At 38.4% G+C, this 22,211-nt stretch overlaps 1 protein-coding gene across 2 annotated transcripts in view; it reads right to left on the bottom strand.

The window, feature by feature from the left end:
• lrba (LPS-responsive vesicle trafficking, beach and anchor containing) overlaps positions 1–22,211 on the bottom strand; it is a 991,104-nt gene that overhangs the window by 316,351 nt on the left and 652,542 nt on the right. For both annotated transcript variants that reach the window (XM_086011652.1, XM_086011642.1), the window contains exons 40-43: positions 9,167–9,284; positions 7,941–8,043; positions 6,605–6,720; positions 854–966 (exon numbers count right to left, since the gene is read on the bottom strand). In XM_086011652.1, coding sequence (XP_085867778.1) covers positions 854–966; positions 6,605–6,720; positions 7,941–8,043; positions 9,167–9,284 — 450 coding nt within the window. The remainder of the gene's footprint in view (positions 1–853; positions 967–6,604; positions 6,721–7,940; positions 8,044–9,166; positions 9,285–22,211) is intronic.

Here is a 22,211-nt window from a genome sequence, read left to right on the forward strand (position 1 = left end):
AAGGGGGCGAAGTCAGAGCGGGAAGGGGGCGAAGTCAGAGCGGGAAGGGGGCGAAGTCAGAGCGGGAAGGGGGCGAAGTCAGAGCGGGAAGGGGGCGAAGTCAGAGCGGGAAGGGGGCGAAGTCAGAGCGGGAAGGGGGCGAAGTCAGAGCGGGAAGGGGGCGAAGTCAGAGCGGGAAGGGGCGAAGTCAGAGCGGGAAGGGGCGAAGTCAGAGCGGGAAGGGGGCGAAGTCAGAGCGGGAAGGGGGCGAAGTCAGAGCGGGAAGGGGGCGAAGTCAGAGCGGGAAGGGGGCTGAAGTCAGAGCGGGAAGGGGGCTGAAGTCAGAGCGGGAAGGGGGCTGAAGTCAGAGCGGGAAGGGGGCTGAAGTCAGAGCGGGAAGGGGGCGAAGTCAGAGCGGGAAGGGGGCTGAAGTCAGAGCGGGAAGGGGGGATGTCAGAGCGGGAAGGGGGGGAAGTCAGAGCGGGAAGGGGGGGGATGTCAGATGACAGTTTGGGGAACTAAGGCCTATGTGGAATATGGTTCACATGGAACTCTAGCAATTTTTAAATTAAACAAGAGTATTTAAGAAATAGACATTAAAAACATACAAGATCTAAAGCTTCAACGGGCTCTTAAATACTTACCATGTTGAAACTAGGCTTAAACACCTATAGAGTCACACTAGATTGCACAATCAGCATGACAAGTTTACATAGGCATTTTACATTGTATACGTGGAGATGGGATGTTATAAGGAAAAATTAACAAAAGCTGTGACAAATCTGTGAAAACAAGAAGTCAAGTGAAGCAGAAAGGAAGTGTGCACAGTCACAAGATTTTTAATATAGTAATAGATATAGACATAAGACAATACCTTGGACAAATCTCTGAAGTTGCTTGGCAGTGTCAGATCCAACTCTTCTGATTCATAATTAGTTATCACCCAAGGGAAAACCGGATACTGATTCAAGTCACTGTAAGTCCGACCTCAACAGAAAAAGAATTAACATTCAATTCACAAGCCAGATACAAATCTGGGGAGTATTGTTTCAAGGCAGTCAAAAATAGATGGTACTATATTGCTAACGTTTAACACACGAAAACAAATGTCATGTAACTTAAACAATGCACGTTAAAATACATATCTACCCTGGTACCTACTGGTAGATGACAAATAGTGGCAAATAGATTCACTCCTATGATTGCCAACACAGAAAAAATGGTCACAGTCAATTGAAGAAAGAGGAAATATTTTTACAACAACTTGCATCTATATAGCACCCTTGACATAATCAAATATCCCAAGGTTCTTCACGTAGGAGAAAGCAGACAATAAGCAAGAATAGAAGAGTTAGAAGAGGTGACTGTACATTTGGACAAAAAACTTTTGAAGGCACAAAGAGAAGTAGTAAGATAAAGCAATTTAGGTAATGAGTTCCAGAGAGTCAAAACAAGCCTGCTGAAGGCACAACCAAAGAACAAGGAGCATCAGGAGAGGATGTACAGGATGCTAGATTCAGGGCACTGGCTTAGAGGTATAGTTGTAGGAGGTTGTGGAGGGAGGGAGAGACTAAGCCTTGAAGGAATTTATGAACAAGGACAAGGATTTTTAAATTTAGTTTGTTATGGGACAGGAAGTATGAGCAAACAGGACTTGTTGTGAGACAGGGTGCACATGGCTCAGCATTGAATGAATTGGAGTTTGCAGAGGATGGACTGAGGTGGACAGCCTCAGGAGAGAAGTTGAGTCTTGAGGTAACAAAAGCATGGATAAGGTTTCGGCAGTGGTGGGGGTGAAATAAGGCTGGAGGCAAACAGTGTTGCAGAGGTGAAAACAATAAAGGAAAGGATATGGAGTTTGAAGCTCACTTCAGGGTTCAACAGAATACAAATGGTTGTATACCATCTGATTAAGTGAGTCAGATAGGATGAGACAACGGTATGGAATTTTTGGTGGGAGCCAAGTAAGATGGCTTCAGTTTTCTCACGGTTCAGACAGAAAAAGTTCAGGCTCCCCATGAAAATGTCAGATAGGCAGCCTAACAACACCAGGGTGGTCATTGAACTGAGGGTGGCAATGGAGAGGTAGAGCTGGGTGTTGTCATTATATAGATGGAAAATGGCTTAGGCCTGGCGATAGTATCCCAAGCGGACAACATGGAAAGGGGAAAAAGAAAGAGGCCTGGGATGAAATCTTTGGGTGCTCCAGAAGTGACTATTTGGGGCCGATAGGAGAAACCATTGCTGGAAATGTGCTGGCTAGGTAGGGACAAGTAGGACCCCAGAACAGGATAGATAGCAGAGGAGGACAAGAATAACACACCGTGGTTGCAATAACAGAAGATATCATTGGCAACTCGGGGGAGTTTTGGGAGAGGTAAGCAAGAAGTTGAATGGCACCAATGCATTCAAGGACCTTGAAGAGGAAAGAGAGGTTAAATATGTAACGATGGTTGGAGAGGATGGGAGAGGTGTGGTTTTGAAAGGGATAGGGAGCAGGGTATACTACCTATGCAGAGGGATCCATTTATGATGTCAGTGAACATTGACTAAGGAGAGCTAGTTGACTGGATAGGAGATCAAGTGAGCAAAAGGTAGGTCACATAGGAAAGCTGAGTCTGCCAAGGGTTGAGAGTTGATGGGAGGTGGGAAAATGTTAAAATCCATTTTTGTCTCATTACGCCTCTGTGGAGAAACTTGGGGTGCTTTTCTACATTAAAAGTACTGTAAATGTTGTTGATGATACAGGATTAAGACAGGCTTAAAGAAAAGGCAAGTGGTAGGCTGTAGCTGAGGTAGCTATGTGAATACTCAATATTTGAAACAAATTAGTCCATAAACTTCTCACACATGATATTGGAAATGAGGATAGGAACAGTAGTAGGCTATTCAGCCCCTCGAGCCTGTTCAATGAGATCATGGCTGATCTGTATCTTAACTCCATCCACTCGCCTTGGCTCCATATCCCTTAATACACTTGGCTAGCAAGTCTATTAATCTCAAATTTAAAATTAATTGAGCTAGCATCTACTGCTTTTTGTGGGATCGAATGCCATGCTTCTACCACTCTTTGCGTGAAGAAGTGTTTCCTAACTGCTCTCCTGAATGGCCTGGCACTGATTTTAAGGTCATGTCCCCTTGTCCGAGACTCACACAGCAGCAGAAAAAATTTCTCTCTAGCTACCCTATCACTTCCTTTCAAAATCCTAAATACCTCAATCAAATAACCCCTTAACCTTCTATATTCTAGGGAATACAAACCTAGTTTATGTAATCTCTCCTCATAATCTAACCCTTGGAGCCCTGGTAACATTCTGGTGAATCTGCACTGCACTCCTGCCAAGGCCAATATATCCTCTCTAAGTGCAGTGCCCAGAACTGTACACAGTACTCCAGATGTGGTCCTACCAGGGCTTTGTACAGCTGTAGCAAAACTTCCTCTCATTTATATTCTAGCCCTCTGGTTATAAAGGCATTAGCCTTTTTGATTATTTTTCATACCTGACTACTACATTTAAGTGATCTGTGTACATGGACCCCTAAATCTCTTTGGACCTCCACTGTTCCTAGTTTTTCATCATTTACTTAATACTCGGATCTATCTTTTTTTGGTACAAAACAGATGACCTCACGTGTAGCTGCATTGAAATCTACCTGCCACATTTCTCCCACTCACTTAATCTATCAACGTCTCTTTGTAATTTTATGCTCCCGTCTACACTACTCACTATGCCACTAATCTTTGTGTGATTGGCAAACCTGGATATATGGCTCTCTATTGTGTTATCTAAATCATTAATAAATATAATGAATAGTTTGGCCCCAGCACACATCCTTGTGCGACATTACTAGTCACTTCATTCCAATTCGAGTACATGCCTATTATCCCTACTCTATGTCTTCTACCGCCTAACCAATCACCTAACCAGGTCAATTCCATGAGCTGTAATTTTAGCTAACAGTCTCTTATGTAGAACCTTATCAGTGCCTTCTGGAAATCCATATAAACTACAGCAGAGACAATCCCCTGTCTACTACTTTAGTTACTTCCTCAAAATATTCAATTAGGTTCGTTAGACATGACCTACCCTTCACAAATCCATGTTGGCGCTCTCTAATCAATTCAAATTTATTTAAGTGCTCAGTCACTGTGTCCTTAAAAATATATTCCAATAGCTTAACCACAACCACTGCTAGACTAACAGGTCTATAATTTCCTGGTTTCTCTCTCTCGCCTTTCTTAAATAATGGAGTTACATTTGAAATTTTCCAATCTAAGTGATAGGCGTCAGAGGAGGCTGTTGGTCATTGAAATAAGGATTCTGGGATTGTCTTTGCTCTCCAGAATGACTGTGCATTGGAAAGAATGCTCGGCTGTGAAGAGTGTGACCTGGCATTGTTGGCAATGGTCATGAAGGTGAGAACTATATTGGAAGAATGGCATGGGGGGTAGTAGACCATAAATAACTTTAACTGCATCAAAAGAAGAACTAAAAGAAGTGATGAGTAGGTTGACAGTAGCAGTGGTGTTGTGGGTGGAGAGCTCGAGGACAGGATGTTGAAAATGTTTGAAGTGTGCCGGAGGGCAGCTTCAGGCAGGAGAGAATGGAGGTTTTTTTCTTAGCAATAGAAGGTGATGGTTGTGGGTGGGGGAAGGGGGATTTATGGATGGTGAAGGAGATGAGGTAGTCATTAAAGATGGTCTCATCCATGATCAGAACGCTGAAGGTGGCAATGGTTTAGAGGGTGGGATCATAATTGGTTATGAGGTAGGAGACAGACAGTTAAGGATAAATAGAATGGCTGAATGTGACAAGTGGTGTTCCCCAGGAAGCTTATTTCCCCACCCACTCACTTTACAGGTACAAAAAGTAATCAATAAGGCTAATGGAATGTTGGTCTTTATCTCAAGAGGGTTGGCATACAAAGGGGAGGAAGTTATGCTTCAATAAGAGAGAGCACTAGTCAGACTCCATCTGGAATATTACGTTCAGTTCTGGGCACTGTATCTCAGGAAGAATATTTAGCCTTAGCGCAGATTTACCAAAATGATACCAGAGCTGAAAAGGTTAAATTATGAAGACAGGTTGCATAAACTTGGGTTTTAGTCCCATGAGTTTAGATGGTTGAGAAGTGATCTAATTGAGGTGTTTTAAAGTGATAAAAGGGTTTGATTAAGTAGATACAGAGAAGCTATTTCCTCTGGTGGGGGAATCCAGAGCAAGTGATCATAAACTTAAAATTAGAGCTAGATAATTTAAGAGTGAAATCAGGAGGCACATTTGCACGCAAAGGGTAGTGGAAATCTGGAATTCTCTCCCACAAAAGGCTGCGGATGCTGGATCAATTGAAATTTTCAAGACTGAGATTGACAGATTATTAGGTAAGGGTATCAAGAGATATGGAACAAAGGCAGGGAAATGGAGTTGAGGTACAGATCAGCCATGATCTAATTAAATGGCTCGAAGAGCTGAATGGCAGGGTTACGGGGAAAGGGCGGGGGAGTGGGACTGGATGAAGTGCTCTTGCAGAGAGTCAACAAGGGCTCGACAGACCAAATGGCCTCCCTCTGTGCTGTAATCATTCTATGATTCTATGACCACAACTGGACAATTGTGTACAATTCTGCTCACTGTATTACAACAAGGATACCGAGGCATGGTGGCAGTGCAATCAAACTGATACCTCTCTTAAGGCATCTGAGTTATGGGATTGTTTACTCTACAGAATATTCAAGATTCTTAAAGGAATAGATAAGTTTGACTTAGGAATATGTTCGCGATTGCCACAAACTGTAGAAGCAGGGCAGATACATAGACAGTTTAGATTTAACGATGTTACGCAGAGAATGTGAGGAATGAACTACACAGGGAGGACGTAGAGGCAGTTAGTGTGAAACCCTATGGGGCAGTTAGATAGATATTTTGGGAAACAGATAATTGAAGTGTATTAGGCTTGGGACCAGCCAAATAGATGGCAGAGAGCTTTCCAAGCCTATACCTACTTCTGTTTCTCATTTTAATTTTGCTACACTGAAAGTTTGCATATGGTGAAATGGTGAAGGAGGATAAAGTAAAACTAAATTCTCACTTCCATTTAACTGGAATTTGTAAAGTCCCATGGTTTAGACATACAGTTAAAAAGATAATAAATAGGCTACTATTTCCCCTTAAAGGACAAATCTAGTGAACCTTTGTTGCGCTGCCTCTAAGGCAAGTATATCCTTCCTTAGATAAGATGACCAGAACTGTGCACAGTACTCCAGGTGTGGTCTCACCAAAGCCCTGTACAATTGTAGCAAGACTTCCTTACTCTTGTACTCCAACCCCCTTGCAATAAAGGCCAACATGCAATTTGCCTTCCTAATTGCTTGCTGTGCCTGCATGCTAACTCTGTGTTTCTTGTATTAGACACCTAAATCTCTCTGTGCACCAACATTTAATAGTTTCTCACCATTTAAAAATGTTCTGTTTTCCTATTCTTCCTACAAAAGTGAATAATCTATTTTTGCCTCCTAGTTGCTAGTATGCAAGTTTATAGAATCCTTATATCTAATTCCACGGACTTACAATACATCATTTACAAAAAAACATTATTTTAAATAAAAGCTTCAGTATTTCTTTACCAGCTACTGTATTGAGGAACATGAGGTACTCAAAGTTGGAAATTTCTCTCCGCTGCCAACGCTGCATCATATTGGAAGCTTTAAAAAGTTGCCGGGGGCTAGCCAGAGTGATCCGTCTGCAGGTCAGACAGAAAATCAAAAACAACAAAAATATTGCAGCATTTCTTATTCCTTGGATCACAGTAAATGTATTGATTACATTATTTATTTATTTTAAAAAACATCTTTTACAGTTTCATATACTTAAATAGCAATTTATAATTTAATTTTCCCAGTGGGCTAATACAACCATTGCCCTCTTATAGTAGGTGATTTGGCTCCAATCTTAGAAGAACATACAAAATGGATTGCAGCAGCTAAATTTACGTATCGCCTACATATTCCGTTTGGATAAGTATGATCCAAATTGAGTAATATTTTCACTGAGTTTAGCCCAGATTAATTTCATGCAATGTTAAAATACTAGTCCACTATACTGTCTCGCTGCAGAAGAAATTAAAACTGCTCTCATCTCAGGCAAAAATGATGTAAATCACAGTTTATTTGAAATTAAATAAAACATGGTAGTTTCTACTCTCAACTCAGCCAGTCAGCAATTTGAACTGGCTTCACGGTGCTTTACGGAGAATCAGTTGCAATTTCAGAACAGTGTGAATTCATGGTCGTAATGTAAATGAGCTTAATGAAAGAATACCTCTAGGAAATCACTAGAACTTTCCATGGTTTTAATCATTCTGTTTAACTTTCCCCAGCACAATTTTAATAGTCTCTCTCGTGGCATCTGAAAACATTCAACACAAACAGAATGGGGCCTGACAAAAATTATAGTTGACAGCAACTGGATATTGTCATATGGCATGATTCGCATTCTTCTTTACTTTCGAAAGGCAGTTTGCTCAGTTTCACAGCTGCGCTAGTTCAATTAGTTCAACAAGGCCAAGTTGACGCAATGCAGTGCCATTTTAGCACTGATTTATGGATCTGGCATTAATACACTATATGACAAAATAAATGCATGGCGCATTTTAATGAATGAAACTTTTTTAAGCAATAAAATAACTACAGTTTTTGGTTTTGAGTTCCTGGTTTATCTTTGGATGTATTAACACACACAATATCCTGGGGATTGTATTTTTACAAGCCTAAAGCATTGAACTCTAAGAGCCAAATTTCTTTCTGCAACAATAAAAACAGTAATGATCCAGCACATTCCTCTAAATATATTTTTGACCATAAAGTACAAAAGGACAACAAAAATAAAATTACTTTTAAAAATACTCTCTGATGATAATATTGCAAGAAACAAAGACATATTTTGAATAATATGGTTGTATACCTGGTTTGGGGTAGCCCGAAACCTGTACCAACTCCAACACGGGGCAAACAGTGAACGACTTTCTTCACTGTAGCTTGGTCTGGGAAGTTGAACATGACAGCAGCTGCCAAAGAAACAAACAATAAAAGAACATTTTTTAACATGACATCACCTTCTATGATTTATATTGTATTTTTTGTTTAATAGAACATCTCTTTGCAATTAGATATATAACAGATGCAGAATTGCAAGCCCCTTTGTCTACACATAAATCACAGTTTTCAATGGGCAACGGGTTATTTCCGTTTCTCTGCTGAAATCCATTCCCAAAAAAGATTTCCTGCTGCAAACATGACCATGGATTTAAACAAACTTTGCTGCATGGACATCATCACAAAGTTGGAGTTGTCTACTTTCGGTGATTTCGTGGAAAAATGTGTCACAATTTTAACTCGTGCAAGGTCAGCAGATCCATTAACCATTTCACAAAAGGAGAGTTTAGTTACAATGTTATAATTTTTTTTGGAGATGTTCCAACACGCATGTTTAGTGTGAAATCTATACAGTCCAGAGGTTCCCTTGTAGCTTGAATTTTGGAAATCTGAACTACCTCAGAATTTTTTTGAAGAACATTTTGATTACATGTCAAATGATTATCTATATATATATACCTGTATATATATTTTTAAACATGACCATTTAAGTATCAAAAACAACAGTAGCTTGTCTATACCAGTGATTTTTACTGACCCCTTATAGTTTATAATGAAGGCATACAGTTTTCTAGAAAATGAACAAGTTTAACCTATATCTCACAATTCAATAGTTCTAAGTCATATAAAATTCCCTTATGAATTATTGGTTCAGGATTGATAATTATGGAAAAAATAATTTGATTAAGTTTATTGGGGATAAGTGCAAGAATCATTTGAATGGCCAGCTCCAAAGTGAAAATGATTGTAAAAATATCAATCACAACTTCTACAGCTCTAAATGTTGCTCCTTTAGCAGAACAACTTGAATCCTTCAGGTGAATTTTAAATAGTGTTTACTAAACATAACTATATTTTCATTCTTTACTCAGAAAGGATGGAAATTGTTTCACATACAAATCTCTCCAAGAGTACTGCAAACTCAGTTTATAGGAAACAAATGCTGTAATAACTTCAGGTACTTTAAATAGTTAAGCAGAAATATACCAGCTAAAAGAACTAATGTTCATGGGCCATTTTAAGAGTAGGACTTACTTCGATTGGCAATAAAGATTTCCAGTGCAGTATTTTGTAGCAGATAGCGCCTGGAGAAAATAGCACGGATTTCGCTGAACAGCCATTTTCCATGAAGTCCTTCAGTATATGTCAAAATCTAGGAATAAAGATGGAAACAAATGGCTAGTCTTGCAGGGAGAATAGATATATGAAGTGATTCTAATAAGCTTCTGTTTTATTAATGAAAGCATATGAATAGTTCAACTGAAGAGTTGAAATGGATTGTATAGTTTCTTTCAAATGTGAGTGAGGTCACAGAAACAAATGACTAAAGGAATGCGATTGCCTGATATGCTTTTTCATGAAAGCCCTACATGAAAACATCTCAGATGGTGCATTATTATTTATTAAACAGTTTGGTATGTTGATGTGCAAACCACGTACACAGTTAAAAAAAACACCCTCATACTAATATACATACTATTTGTGATAAGTCATTTTTAACATATGTTGCATCTGAATGATGTAATACTAAATTTAAACTTAGTGTGACCAAGCTGTTAAAATGCACATATATATATATATATATAAAAAATATATATACACACACACTACAATTGCCGGTTAAAAATAGAAATACCTTCCTAGACTTCAGGGATACATCTACACTAAATTTACTAGTATATGCAATTAATGCCTATAGTTTACTGATGCAACTAATGGAAAATTAAAATGCCAAGAATCATTATATTTTTATTTCTGGTAATGCTGAATATTTCAAGCACAAACAAAACACAGTAAGCTGAATGTGCAGGAGACCTAATGCTTCCAGTTAAACTATTAGCTGAATAACTCACATTGATGCACATAGATTACCACAAAGATTCTTAATTATTTATTTCTCAAGGAAAAGTTATTTTAAGACCTTACTTTTGAATGTGTTAGTGTTTAGAAACAGCTCCCTTCCTTTATCAAAAGGAAAAAATGCAGTTTCTAAAATGCATTTTCATTAAATCACTCATGGAGGAATGAAAGGCAATAGGTTCTTATACTGATCGAAACCTTTTAATCCCATATACAGAAACGTTCAAAGCAATACGCTGCCTATGTAAAAGGTTAAGTATCATTTTGTCAGCTAAACCTAAACAAAAAACTGCAAATGAACTCGGCATAATCTCTCCATGGAATTAGTGGTTGTCAGAGTAACTCGTTACAATGCCTGTCATCTCAGCTGACAGACACAGATGCTTAGTCTGGCTGCACAATTCAAACTAATCCTATCCTTAGCCTGAAACCACTTTGTGTCTTTGTTGCTCCAGTTTTGCCTTTTATTTTAAAGCCTAATTATGAAGGTGTTAAGGGACAACCGGATTGGGCCACTTTTCTGCCACTGTGTAGAAGAGAGCATTAATCAAAAATATTCAAATAGGACTAACAGGAGAAGAAGGCTCATGATAAGAGTTTCTTAAAGTACTCATTAAAACAAGGTGACAGTAGTGAGGAACAGCTGAGGCCTGGCTAAGCAAGTCTGATTCCTCTCTGGAATAGTATCTGCCTGATCTGCAGCTTCACATCAAAGTCTCTGGAGTTCAATTAAAACTGGATTAGGTGGAAGCAGCCCATCTTTGAGACTTTTAGGTCTCTGGCACTCTCTCACTGACAGTACCCCAGATGACGGCCTCTGCCTCCACTGAACCAGTTGCCATAGAAACTGCATCACTGCTTTTGCTCTGCAACGGCATGCACAAGATAACCATTTGAAAGGTGCAGTAAAGGAAAAAAATGGTGCAACTTTTTATTAGCATCTGAGTGAGTGGTCCTATGCTTTTATCTACAATTAGCTTGTTGAGATGACAGTGTTTGCACCCTGTTTTACTCAACTGAAGTAGTGCATTAACATGCACTGTACATACTACCAAAATATAAGCAATGCAGTAAATAAAGTTGAATCGCTCAGTAGTATGCATACTATCTTCAAACCCAGCTTTGTGAGATGTTTAATTCAATCTACGTTCCCCAGCCCCTGCCCCCATAAACTCAAATGAGCAGTTTGCGATTTCAGAATTTGTTTCCTTCCTTTGGTAAAACATGTTGAAACTTTTTTAAATATCTGAGATAAATGACATGGAATCAGGTGAATAGCAACAATGGGTTTGTCCTGGTAGACTAAAAGAAAAAAAAGTCCAGCAGCCGAACTGTTTCCTTATTGGACCATGCCAACAGATTGCATGAAAAAACAAATCAAAAAACGGTCAGGTATTATAACAAAGATACCTACTCCACAGCACTTTCAAAGTGATCATTTTTTTAAAAATGGTTTGCAGTAAATATCCATACAAGTAATGCAATAATGATATACATCAAGTTATAAACTATTTAATTCAAAGTTATGTGTTTTCTGAAATAACAACAGAAAATGCTGGAAAAACTCAGCAGGCCAGGCAACATCCATGGCGAGAAATTAGAGTCGACGTTTCGGATGAAACCTTTTTCAAAAAGGGTTCACCTGAAACGGCGACTCTAATTTCTCTCCACGGATGTTGCCTGGCCTGCTGAGTTTTTCCAGCATTTTCTGTTGTTATTTCGGATTTCCAGCATCTGCAGTATTTTGCTATTGTATGTGTTTTCTGACTTCACTTTAATTCAGTGTTCTACCAACTACAACAGTGTTTAATGCAGGAGGTGCCAATAAGCAGGATCAGCATTCTCTGAGCATATCCAATCCTATTTGGTTTATTTAGCTTCCCCTTCCTAAAGGAAACTACTCTAGAACTATTCATGAACAATAGCTACGATTCTTGTGAAATTAACATGCCATGGCATATAAATTAAACACACGGAGATTTTTGATATAAATGATGAATTACTGGATATATGGCACATAAAAACAGCAATTCAAGTGGATCAATGTACAGAAAATTAGTATCAGTAATATTTCTGACATTTTCAAAGGTACCTTGCATTTCAGCTTTCATTTAAAGCACTGTACTAAAATATCTTTGGCATTTTGAGTTATAAAATAGGATTGTGGAAAATGAGTAAATTCCTCCCTGGGCACAGCTTAAGGGCTAAATATTCACAGCAAATTTATAATTAGGCTACAAACTCAATTTATCAGAGTAATTATTTTAATTTACTCTCATTGTTCCAGACAGTTCAATGTCAGAAATTGTAAAAAAAAATTAAAAGCAATGTGACCCATTTCCTCATTACTCAACCATTTAAAAAAAAAATCTTGTGTTTTCTCTTTCAATTACTGGTGGTGATGATAAACCAGCAACAAATGATATATCAAGTCATTTTATCTTATCGCTTAGAGGCTCAGTGACAATGAAGTTCATATTTCACTGGTTTCATTGAAGATTGTGAAAATTACTTGCCCCTTTGACCTCAAATTTCACTCTAAGACAGAAATTTCTCTTCTGCAAAGTAATGCAATTTTTCAGGTGTCAACCTTTAGCCCAGCTTTAAAAATTAATTTCATTTATATTAACCACGATATTGATATTTTCATGGGTTCCCTTAAGAACACCCTTTGATACATGAAGCACTGACTGGCAAATTGATGTCTCTAGGACGACCAAAACTATTTTATTCAATGCTGCCACATCAGACAGATTTATGACAGTCTGAAATTCTTATTTTGTAATGTAATATTTGTACTGGACGGATGCACCTCAGAGCCCCTTGCCTGTAAATAATTTAGAATGCCACTAGCTGGGACTTCCCTTTTTGCTCTATGCTTCCACTTGAAATCCTGCTTAGAGAAAAATAGCCTCAAGATGTGACTGCCACAAGAGCTGCACTTTATTTGCATTTCTACGAGCAAACGAAGCTGATAAGGTTCGTCAGACAAGGTACTGCGGCCTATACAAATGAAGTTTAGATAAGTACGTGGGTCCCTTCAGAGCTACCTTCACAAGGATCTCTTAAATCTAAAATACTGTCATCTCATCTCCCTGTTGGATTTTGATTGATTGCACCTCTTCCTTATGTTCATTAATCTCATCACCTTATCTTTTATACCACTTCATTTTACCAGAAAGGTAATAATAAAACCCTCATCCATTATCCTTTTACTGATCTATTCATGTGGAAATGGTTAATAACATGTTACAAATTGAGCTTCAATCACCTAATTTTCTCTTTTGTCAAAGGCACATTAGCCAAAAACCCAAAAAAAAATTGTTTCATGAGGATGAAGATTATCAGTGGTGACATTTGAAGTGAGCATTTCCAAGATTGCTTATTAAAATCATCCAAGTACTATCATATCTGTTGATATCCAAACACAAGCTTGGATTCATCAGTTTGTTACAATACAACCATCTTGTCATCTCACCAAAACTTCAGCAATGCTAAACAAGTAGTAGTACAGAATGAACTGCGTGTCCTTTGTGAAGTTATGGCCTGTGCTAAATGATTAACAAATAGGAGAAAATAGTATCCTTACACCAATAATTTATGCATTGGAAAACAGAAAATGTTTCTATTATTAATAAAGCATGACATGGCAGGTGTAGAGAGAGTTTATAGCTTCATTTTAAAGCACTATCCAGTATTTTCATTTGAAAACCAATTTTTATTTAAAGAACACATCTCTCAATTCTTACCCACTCAATCAGAACAAAATAAATAACCCTCTCTTATTCTGTAAAATAATGAAAGTAAATCTGAATGTATAGTTATAATTTTATTTGGTAAACCATAATGGAAAATAGATCTGAGTGTATAGTTATAACATCTGGTTCAGAGTGGTCAAGAAATTGCAAATATAATAAGAGTAGTGCTGGAGATTTAGTTAAGCCTCTGACTGTTGAATATTTGCATTTTGAACCTTTTGGTGCCCTTTTGAGCTGCTCTACAAAAACATCAATACATACTGTGAAGTCTCAAGAGACTGCTAGCGCTAGAAATAAAATGCACGAGGCAAAATGTTTTTGCAACTTGCCATCCACAGAACACTGATCAGATAATTGGTCAGAAGGTTAAACAGTATTGGTGCATGCTTCTTCATTACATGCAACAGCCTTTCACTCATTATGCCACTTTTTTTTTTTATAAAGCAAAGAGCACCAGTGTTACAGATCATTGGTTTGGTGCTGAAGTAACTGCATCTTTATCTAGCACTGCTGACTGGCCTCTCTGTACTCCATATGCATTTCTTTACAATCAGAGATGTCATTTCCCATCAGCAAATGAGTTCATCAATTTAATGAACGTTCACACAAATCTAGCTTTTAATGAGAGCACGTACCACTGTGGCATGGGCTCTGCCCCAGTGCTGCCAAAATGCAATTGATGAAACCATGACACAAATTCCAGAATACATTTCTCTTTGCATGTCTCCTTCATCCAATTAATTCACCATAAAATGTTCTTACACCCATGGTGTTTCTGTGCAATGGCTTAGAAACAGGAATACAGCAGTGCTCTCATCTGATGGCATCAATAGGTTGGTATGCTAAGCAAAATAATTTCAACCAAATAAATAGCAAACCTAACTTAAAATTAAATTAAAAATAGGTGTTGCCTTGTGTTTTCATTTCTCACGTAAAATGTTTTGCATTACAAAAATCAGATATCTCAAAAGGTTGGATTTCTTAAAATTTCAAATTACAATTTTGTTTGCATACCCAGCATTATAAGGAAGGATTATATAATTGAGCAAAGCAACAAAACAATGTTCCAAACATAAAATAAATTGTATTCTGTAACCTGGAATCATTTTTCTGTGTATCTGAATTAGCTTTTCAGAGAAATTATAATTTAGTTATTATTTCATGATGTCATCTCTGTATCTAATTCTTACAGCAACAGTTCAGTAATTACAGCAGAGGCCGATTTGTCTAAAAAAGTATGTTTTACTTTTGCAAGTATTGTAGAACTGTCGTCATGTTTTAAGTCTTCTACAAATCATTTCAAAGTAACAGCAAAGTTTCTCGAAACTTTGTAGTTGATCAGAAAGAAAATATACCCATTAATTCAAAAATACATTTAAAACTGCAGAGCCAATTGAGACAGTGTATGGGTTACATTGACTAGATTACTGTTGACTTAGCATGGAGACAAAAATAAAAAATCTGAAATTAAATCACAATGCATACCAGGGACTAAACGACTATTAAACTGTAAAATAGGTTCATAATATCCAAGTATGAGAAGTGACAAATCACTTTAGATGAAACAAAACAAACTTGAGATTTCATTTCAAATATCTGTGAAGATCAACCATTGCTAAACTCCCCTATATCTGCTAGCTAGTATATATTTGAGAAATCTTGTATATATGCACACCTGCAGAATATAAAATGGAGAATGTATTATACCTAGGACAGTAGGTAGGATGGTGCATAATAAAAGGCAATAGTATATAAAAAGGAGTCAAGTGATGTCATTAACTAAAAAAAAATTGGATTTCATATTCATAAAGTAGAGTTTTGTCTAGTAATTTTCTCCCCTCCTTTACTGAATGCACAGACTCTTCCTGAATGATCGCACATTTGTTCGTAGCCTTCTTGTGCAAGTGGTCATTTTTCATGAGTAAACCTGGACAGTGAGTGTCAAAAGGCAATTGGACAATGGAGGATGGCTAAGCAGAATTCTTATCTCATCTAACATCCACAAGCACAAACTGCTCACTGGATACTGATCAGTAGTAGGAACCATGGTTGAATTTTTTTCCCTCACTAGAGCAGGGGTGCTGAGGCTAATTGCTGCCCCAGCTAGGATCATTTGGCTCAGCAAAGACTGAAAATTGAACCCACTAACTTCTGCTTGCATAGCTCAGTGTTGCACTGGGTGCCTTTATCTATTAGGCTATTGGGGTGGTGTGAGTGAAGAAAAAGGAGCGAGACTGAGCTGGAAGTACCTCCCAAGAAATGAATGGCCACTTCAGAGCTTTAGGAAAGGTAGATTGGTGTGCAAAGGACTGCCTTGTGGCATGAGTTTGCAGTGACGAGACCAACATTAACTAACATGGAGCTGCAGCCAATGGGTGAAGACAACATTTTTTCAGGACACAATCCAAAACGATTTAATTTTGGGGGGAAAATAAAGGGCTGTTTAATATTACTTGGAAGGGAGCCAGATAATGGGGTAACGGTTGTGGTGCTCAAGAGGAACCTGTGTCTGGGCTGAAAACCAGTGAAAGCAACGGCTATTGGCTTGGCAACAATGGGCTAAAGGCATCTACCAATGTTTAAGTAGTACTTTGTTTCTATTAGATATTTTCTTTTTACAGACCTTTTTTTCCCCAATTTTTGTGCGTGGTGGGCACGGAAAGAGGACATGTAATTACCTTTGGCTTTGCCCAGGTATAAAGATCAAGTTGAAACCACGGCTGGAAGGGAAAAATCAGATATTTGGCTCACAGCCACCCAGAATGTGTTATTACAGCATGACAAAATAGGCAAAACACATGTTAAATGTGGACATGGGAAACTATAAAAGAAAATGTTGATACAAAAAATGTGACAAAAATATAACACCAGGAAGTCAAGTGGTGCACATAAGAAGTGTATGCAGACTTAAGTCTCATTCTAGACATATATAATCTATTCCACCAAAAGTAGCCCTTGAGTGTTCTATTTGCCATCATGTCACAAAGCACTGTTGGAGGATTTTACACTAAACCTCCGAGTGCAGTACTAGTGGCATGTGTGCTGCAACTTGAATGGGCAGTCAGTTATACTGCCTGCTTGCAACACTGAAGGTAGAACTGGCAGAACACTGCATATTAATTTTGTCAATCAAATTTTGATTGATAACGCTCTTGTGAAGTGCCTTGGGAGGTTTGCTACGTTAAAGGCACTATATAAATGCAAGTTGTTGATGTATATGTGCAAACACATGCATGAAATACTTACTAGTCTCAAACCCCAGTTTCTCGAACATGAAAAGCTTGGACAAGTATGTGCTGATCAAAGAGAGGCAGCATGGATTTATCAAGGGTAAGTCATGCCTGACTAATCTAGTTGAATTTTTATGCATGGTAGATAAGAGTGGCTATGGATGTTGTCTACATGGACTTCCAGAAGGCATTTGATAAGGTTCCGCACAAAAGATTGTTAGCAAAAATGAAAGCGCATGGAATCGGAGGTAATCTTGTGACATAGTAATTGGTTGGGAGGTAGTAGACAGAGAGTAGGGATAAAGGGAAGATTCTCTGATTGGCAGGATTTGACAAGTGGAGATCCCCAAGGATCTGTACTGGAGCCTCAGCTTTTCACCATATATATTAATGACTTGGATGAAGGGAGAGTTGTACATCCAAGTTTCCAGATAATACTAAGTTGTGTAGATGGTAGCAGGAAGTTACAAAGGAATATAGACAGACTAAGCGTGTGGGAAAAAGTATGGCAGATGGAGTTCAATGTGGGGAAGTGTGAAGTCATCTACTTTGGATCTGAGAAAGACAGATTAGAATAGTTTCTTGATGACTAGAGACTGTGAAGGAGCAAAGGGGTTTAGGTGCCCATGCACACAAATCACTAAAAGCTAGTGCACAGGTACAAAACCTAATCATGGCGGCTAATGGATGTTGGCCTTTATCCCACCACCCACTACTTCAGTTGCTTGCCTCATCTAATTCTGCTTGTGTCTCCTGCTCCTCATTTGTAGTCTCCGGCTACTCCTTTGCTTCTGCTTTTCTCTCTGCGGGTCCGGTTTCTTTGGCCTCTCTTTTCCTCTTTTTGTCTCTTATGTTTTTATACCCTTCACTTTTCTCCCAATGATCGAGCTGCTGAATAATGATCAAATAGAGCAGAAAGGAATGCAGCAGCATGGCTTCTGCGAATTGTAGTCACATTTTTGCACATTTTGATGTTTATATCAGGGCTTTTACAGTAGGATTCTGAATGTGGGAATCAGCTGTTGGGCAAGAATCATGAAGTATGGGAAAGGAGAGAGAAGAGGGTGCACTTGGAGTTCAGGATGTTCAGAGGCCTGACAGGATATATGGTGCTATTTGTGAAAGGGGAAAGGGGGAAGTTGTTGCAGTCAAGATTATGGGCAAGGTTGCAAATTATTTGTGAATTTTCTTAATGTTTGTTATGTGGTAAATTTTATTTTGAGGGTGTATAGTAGGATAATTGAAAAACTGTCATGAAGGCTATATCTCAGAATGTAATTGGTAGATTGGCACAATTTATTTCTTGGTGCAATGTGATTGGGGAGAAAATCTGAAATTAGAGACAAAAGTTTTGTATAATAATTAGCAAAAAACAAAAGTAAAAACTAACCAAAATAACCAACACCACAAAAATACAGACTTAATCAAAGAGAAAGAAAAATATTAGATTTGACGGACAGGAGAGACAGAAGAAATGTTATCAAGATAAATAAATGTAGTTCGCACAAAAGACAAACCCTCTGTGTCATGTTGTGTTCCTAGATGTTAGTCACTTTAACATCTTACACTGTCTGTCTGTAGTCTGGCCCTAAGGCTTCACAAAATACTTGTGATTTTTTTTTTAAATGCCTCAGTGAGTTTGGGGTTAATTGGAAGAGAAGCGAAGCCTTTAATGCACTGACTCATTAAACATTAAACCCAGTACACTATTTTGTTATGAAAAGCTTGACCTAAGCAACAATAAGGTAGCAACTTGCTGAAAATAATGACTTAAGAATTGTCTTACAAACTGGATTGAGCTTCTTTTATATGTTTGGTTAAAATTTTCATAGGGGACGACAAAGTAGTCAAAACTGTCAGGTTACTGCAGCTAAGCAAGCCTTTTTAATTGGACAAAGGTCCATTTAAAAATAACACATTTCCCACATATACTGATCACGTTTTATGAGAGGGTTTTCCCTGAGGTCAGTGTATGCATTTTTAACTTTTACATTCAAACAGTTTTAACCTTCTGAGCTGTGGGGCAACATTGGTCAATTATGGATAAATCAGAATAAAAGAGGGATAAAGGTAACATAAGTGAGGAGATGACGACCGTGAAATTTGTGAGACGTACACAAATTGGGCTATCTTATCCTGGCCTTAACCTTGTGATCTGTGCAATAATCACCACTTTGCAGGGGAAAACAATTCACTAATACTAAACACTGCTACTTTTTAAATAATTGCTGCAGAAATAAATTTATAAATTATCCCATTATTAGCAAAGTGAAGATTATCAATTGTTACCCCCTTAATTTTCTACGCTTTCTTTCACATTCACCCTTGCTGTCGACGTACGTTCCTCTCCCCACCTCCTCAAGTTCCACAATTGCTAATAAGTAAACTTCTTCTAATCCTCGTATTATTAAAGCTTTAATTGGATTGGAGCTGGGGTGGGGTATAAAATAGACTCTATTCAGTCAACAGGACTGTAGCCTTAGAGACAAGAAAAAGAAAGGTATTCTTGAAAGAAAATCCACAGGGATTCAAAGATTAAAAGATGGCTCAGCTGAACCCACCAGATTCCCAACTTGTAACAAATTGTTTCCTAAAACAGGTAACTTCTTCTAGAAAAATGACCTCTGCAATCCAACATTAACCTGAGCTACTGAATTCTGAGTAACCAGAAAGGAAAAGTGGCTCATTAAGAGAAAAGCTCAAGGAAAGCAGCAAACAAAAGCTGTTGCACTTATTATGCTCCAGTTAGTATCATCTATGCTATTCAGCTAAAAGACCACTACAGTGAAATGTTTCCTTAACTAATCAGGAATCTCAGCTAATGTAGAAAAGAAGTTCAAATGGCTCTCAAATTGAAAAAAGGAAAAACAAATAAACAGAATTAACTATGTCATACACAAAGCTCAAAGTCTGGCCATGATGCAAGACACAGATCTATAAATCCAGTATCACACAAGTTCAAATTTCATAAAGAGCTTAACAAGAGGCATCATTCAGCATTTGCACTCACGAGTTGCAACAGACACCACAAATGGCTCTCGTATTGGTCCCTACAGGTAGTGGTCAGAAGTCTGCAGCATATATATTTTTGCAGGCTTAGTACTTTTAAGGCCCAATCAAAAAGCATGACCAACAATGCAAATGCTACCACATCAGCATGCTGTTGTCCCCCTGTTACTTCAAGCTCACTATTTTCTGTTATTTGGAGACAACAGTGAAGATCAAACACAAACCTCCAGTCTCAAACCATGGCCACATTTATGTTACGGTAATAGAAACATACCACTATGCAATCCAAAGCTGGGGACCAGGTTGTACTGGAATGATACTGCTATCAGAGGCTTGGACTACAAAGTTCTGTTTGGAGTGGAATCCATACTAAATTCGTTTCAAAAGGAACTTTATGCTGTAAATGAGCTGGCAAAGCTATTTCAGATACTGACGGCTGCTAAATGTTGACTATGGAAATGCTAAGTCTGTGAGATTTTTGCTGAATCTCAGTTTTTGGTCTGTTCCTCTACTTGTTGAAATTATCTTAAATCCTTTATTTTTTAAAAAAGAACTTGTGCAAAGATGGTTTTTCATAATAAATATAAAATTTAGTATAAAGGTCAGCAAGTCTTCCCACAGGTAGTCTACAAATATTATCAGTATCCAACATCCTAAAATGAAAGATTACAATAAGAGCTTGGTTGAATTTGCCCTGCAATTTCATTGAAATGTTAATTCTTGGTCAATTGGAAATTATAAGTAAACAAAAGTAGTTTCCAATTTTTAGCTCTATCTCTACACAATGTAAACCTAACAGCTACAAAACACAAGAGATTTTGATTTTGAGCTCATCGAGAGTGAAAGTCACAATTTAACTAAGTATCCATACTGAGGTAGGACAGTCTGTTAGAGTTTAATTGTGCTGCGCCATTAAACGCTGGGATCCAAGTTCATGTTGACAATTTTCCACAATGTTCAGGTTCTTCCCTGCTAGGTGATCCCGAGCCACTTGCACAACTTCATTGATGAACAATCATTTTACCCTTATGCTGCCATCTAATAATAGCGTTTAATGGTTAAAAGGTAACAAACTCAAATCATACAATCATTACAAGTCTTTCAGCAAAATCTTACTTTGCAAAGTAATTTTAGAGTTTCTATATAATGTAATACTTGCACTGTTCTTGAGGAACAAAAACAGGAGTGATTATACCCACCATCACATTAAGATGACAAATGTCAAGGAATTAAGGAATTTTGGTGACAGATTAAAATATATAAAAGGAATGCTATATGTACCTGATTTTATTTCTGCAAAGCCAAGTACAGGTAGTCTAATATGCTCCAACACTTAAGAGTCATAGAGTCATAGAGTTTTACAGCACAGAAAGAGGCCCTTCGGCCCATTGTGTCTGCGCCGCCCATCCATCCCTGTCCAGTCTAATCCCATTTTCCAGCATTTGGTCCATAGCCTTGTATGCAATGGCATTTCAAGTGCTCATCCAAATGCTTCTTGAATGTTGTGAGGGTTCCTGCCTCTACCACCCTTTCAGGCATTGAGTTCCACATTCCAACCACCCTCTGGGTGAAGAAGTTCCTCCTCAAATCCCCTCTAAATCTCCTGCCCCTTACCCTGAATCTATGCCCCCTTGTTATTGACCCCCCTACTAAGGGGAAAAGTTCCTCTTTATCTACCCTATCTATGCCCCTCATCATTTTGTACACCTCAATCAGGTCCCCCCTCAGCCTTCTTTGCTCCAAGGAAAACAACCCCAGCCTGTCCAGCCTCTCTTCATAGCTGAGGCGCTCCATCCCAGGTAACATCCTGGTGAATCTTCTCTGCACCCTCTCCAAAGCAATCACATCCTTCCTATAGTGAGGCGACCAGAACTGCACACAGTACTCCAGCTGTGGCCTCGCCAGCGTTTTGTACAGCTCCATCATAACCTCCCTGCTCTTATATTCTATGCCTCGGCTAATGAAGGCAAGTATCCCATATGCCTTTTTAACCACCTTATCTACCTGTTCCGCTGCCTTCAGGGATCTATGTACATGTACACCAAGGTCCCTCTGACCCTCTGTACTTCCTAGGGTCCTACCACTCATTGTGTATTCCCTTGCCTTATTTGTCCGTCCAAAATGCATCACCTCGCACTTTTCAGGGTTAAATTCCATTTGCCACTTTTCCGCCCATCTGACCAACCCGTTTATATCGTCCTGTAGCCTGAGGCTTTCCTCCTC

The sequence above is a fragment of the Somniosus microcephalus genome, chromosome 2, assembly GCF_052327205.1.
Source record: "Somniosus microcephalus isolate GS21.2 chromosome 2, FLI_Smic_1.0, whole genome shotgun sequence".
Taxonomy (NCBI): domain Eukaryota; kingdom Metazoa; phylum Chordata; class Chondrichthyes; order Squaliformes; family Somniosidae; genus Somniosus; species Somniosus microcephalus.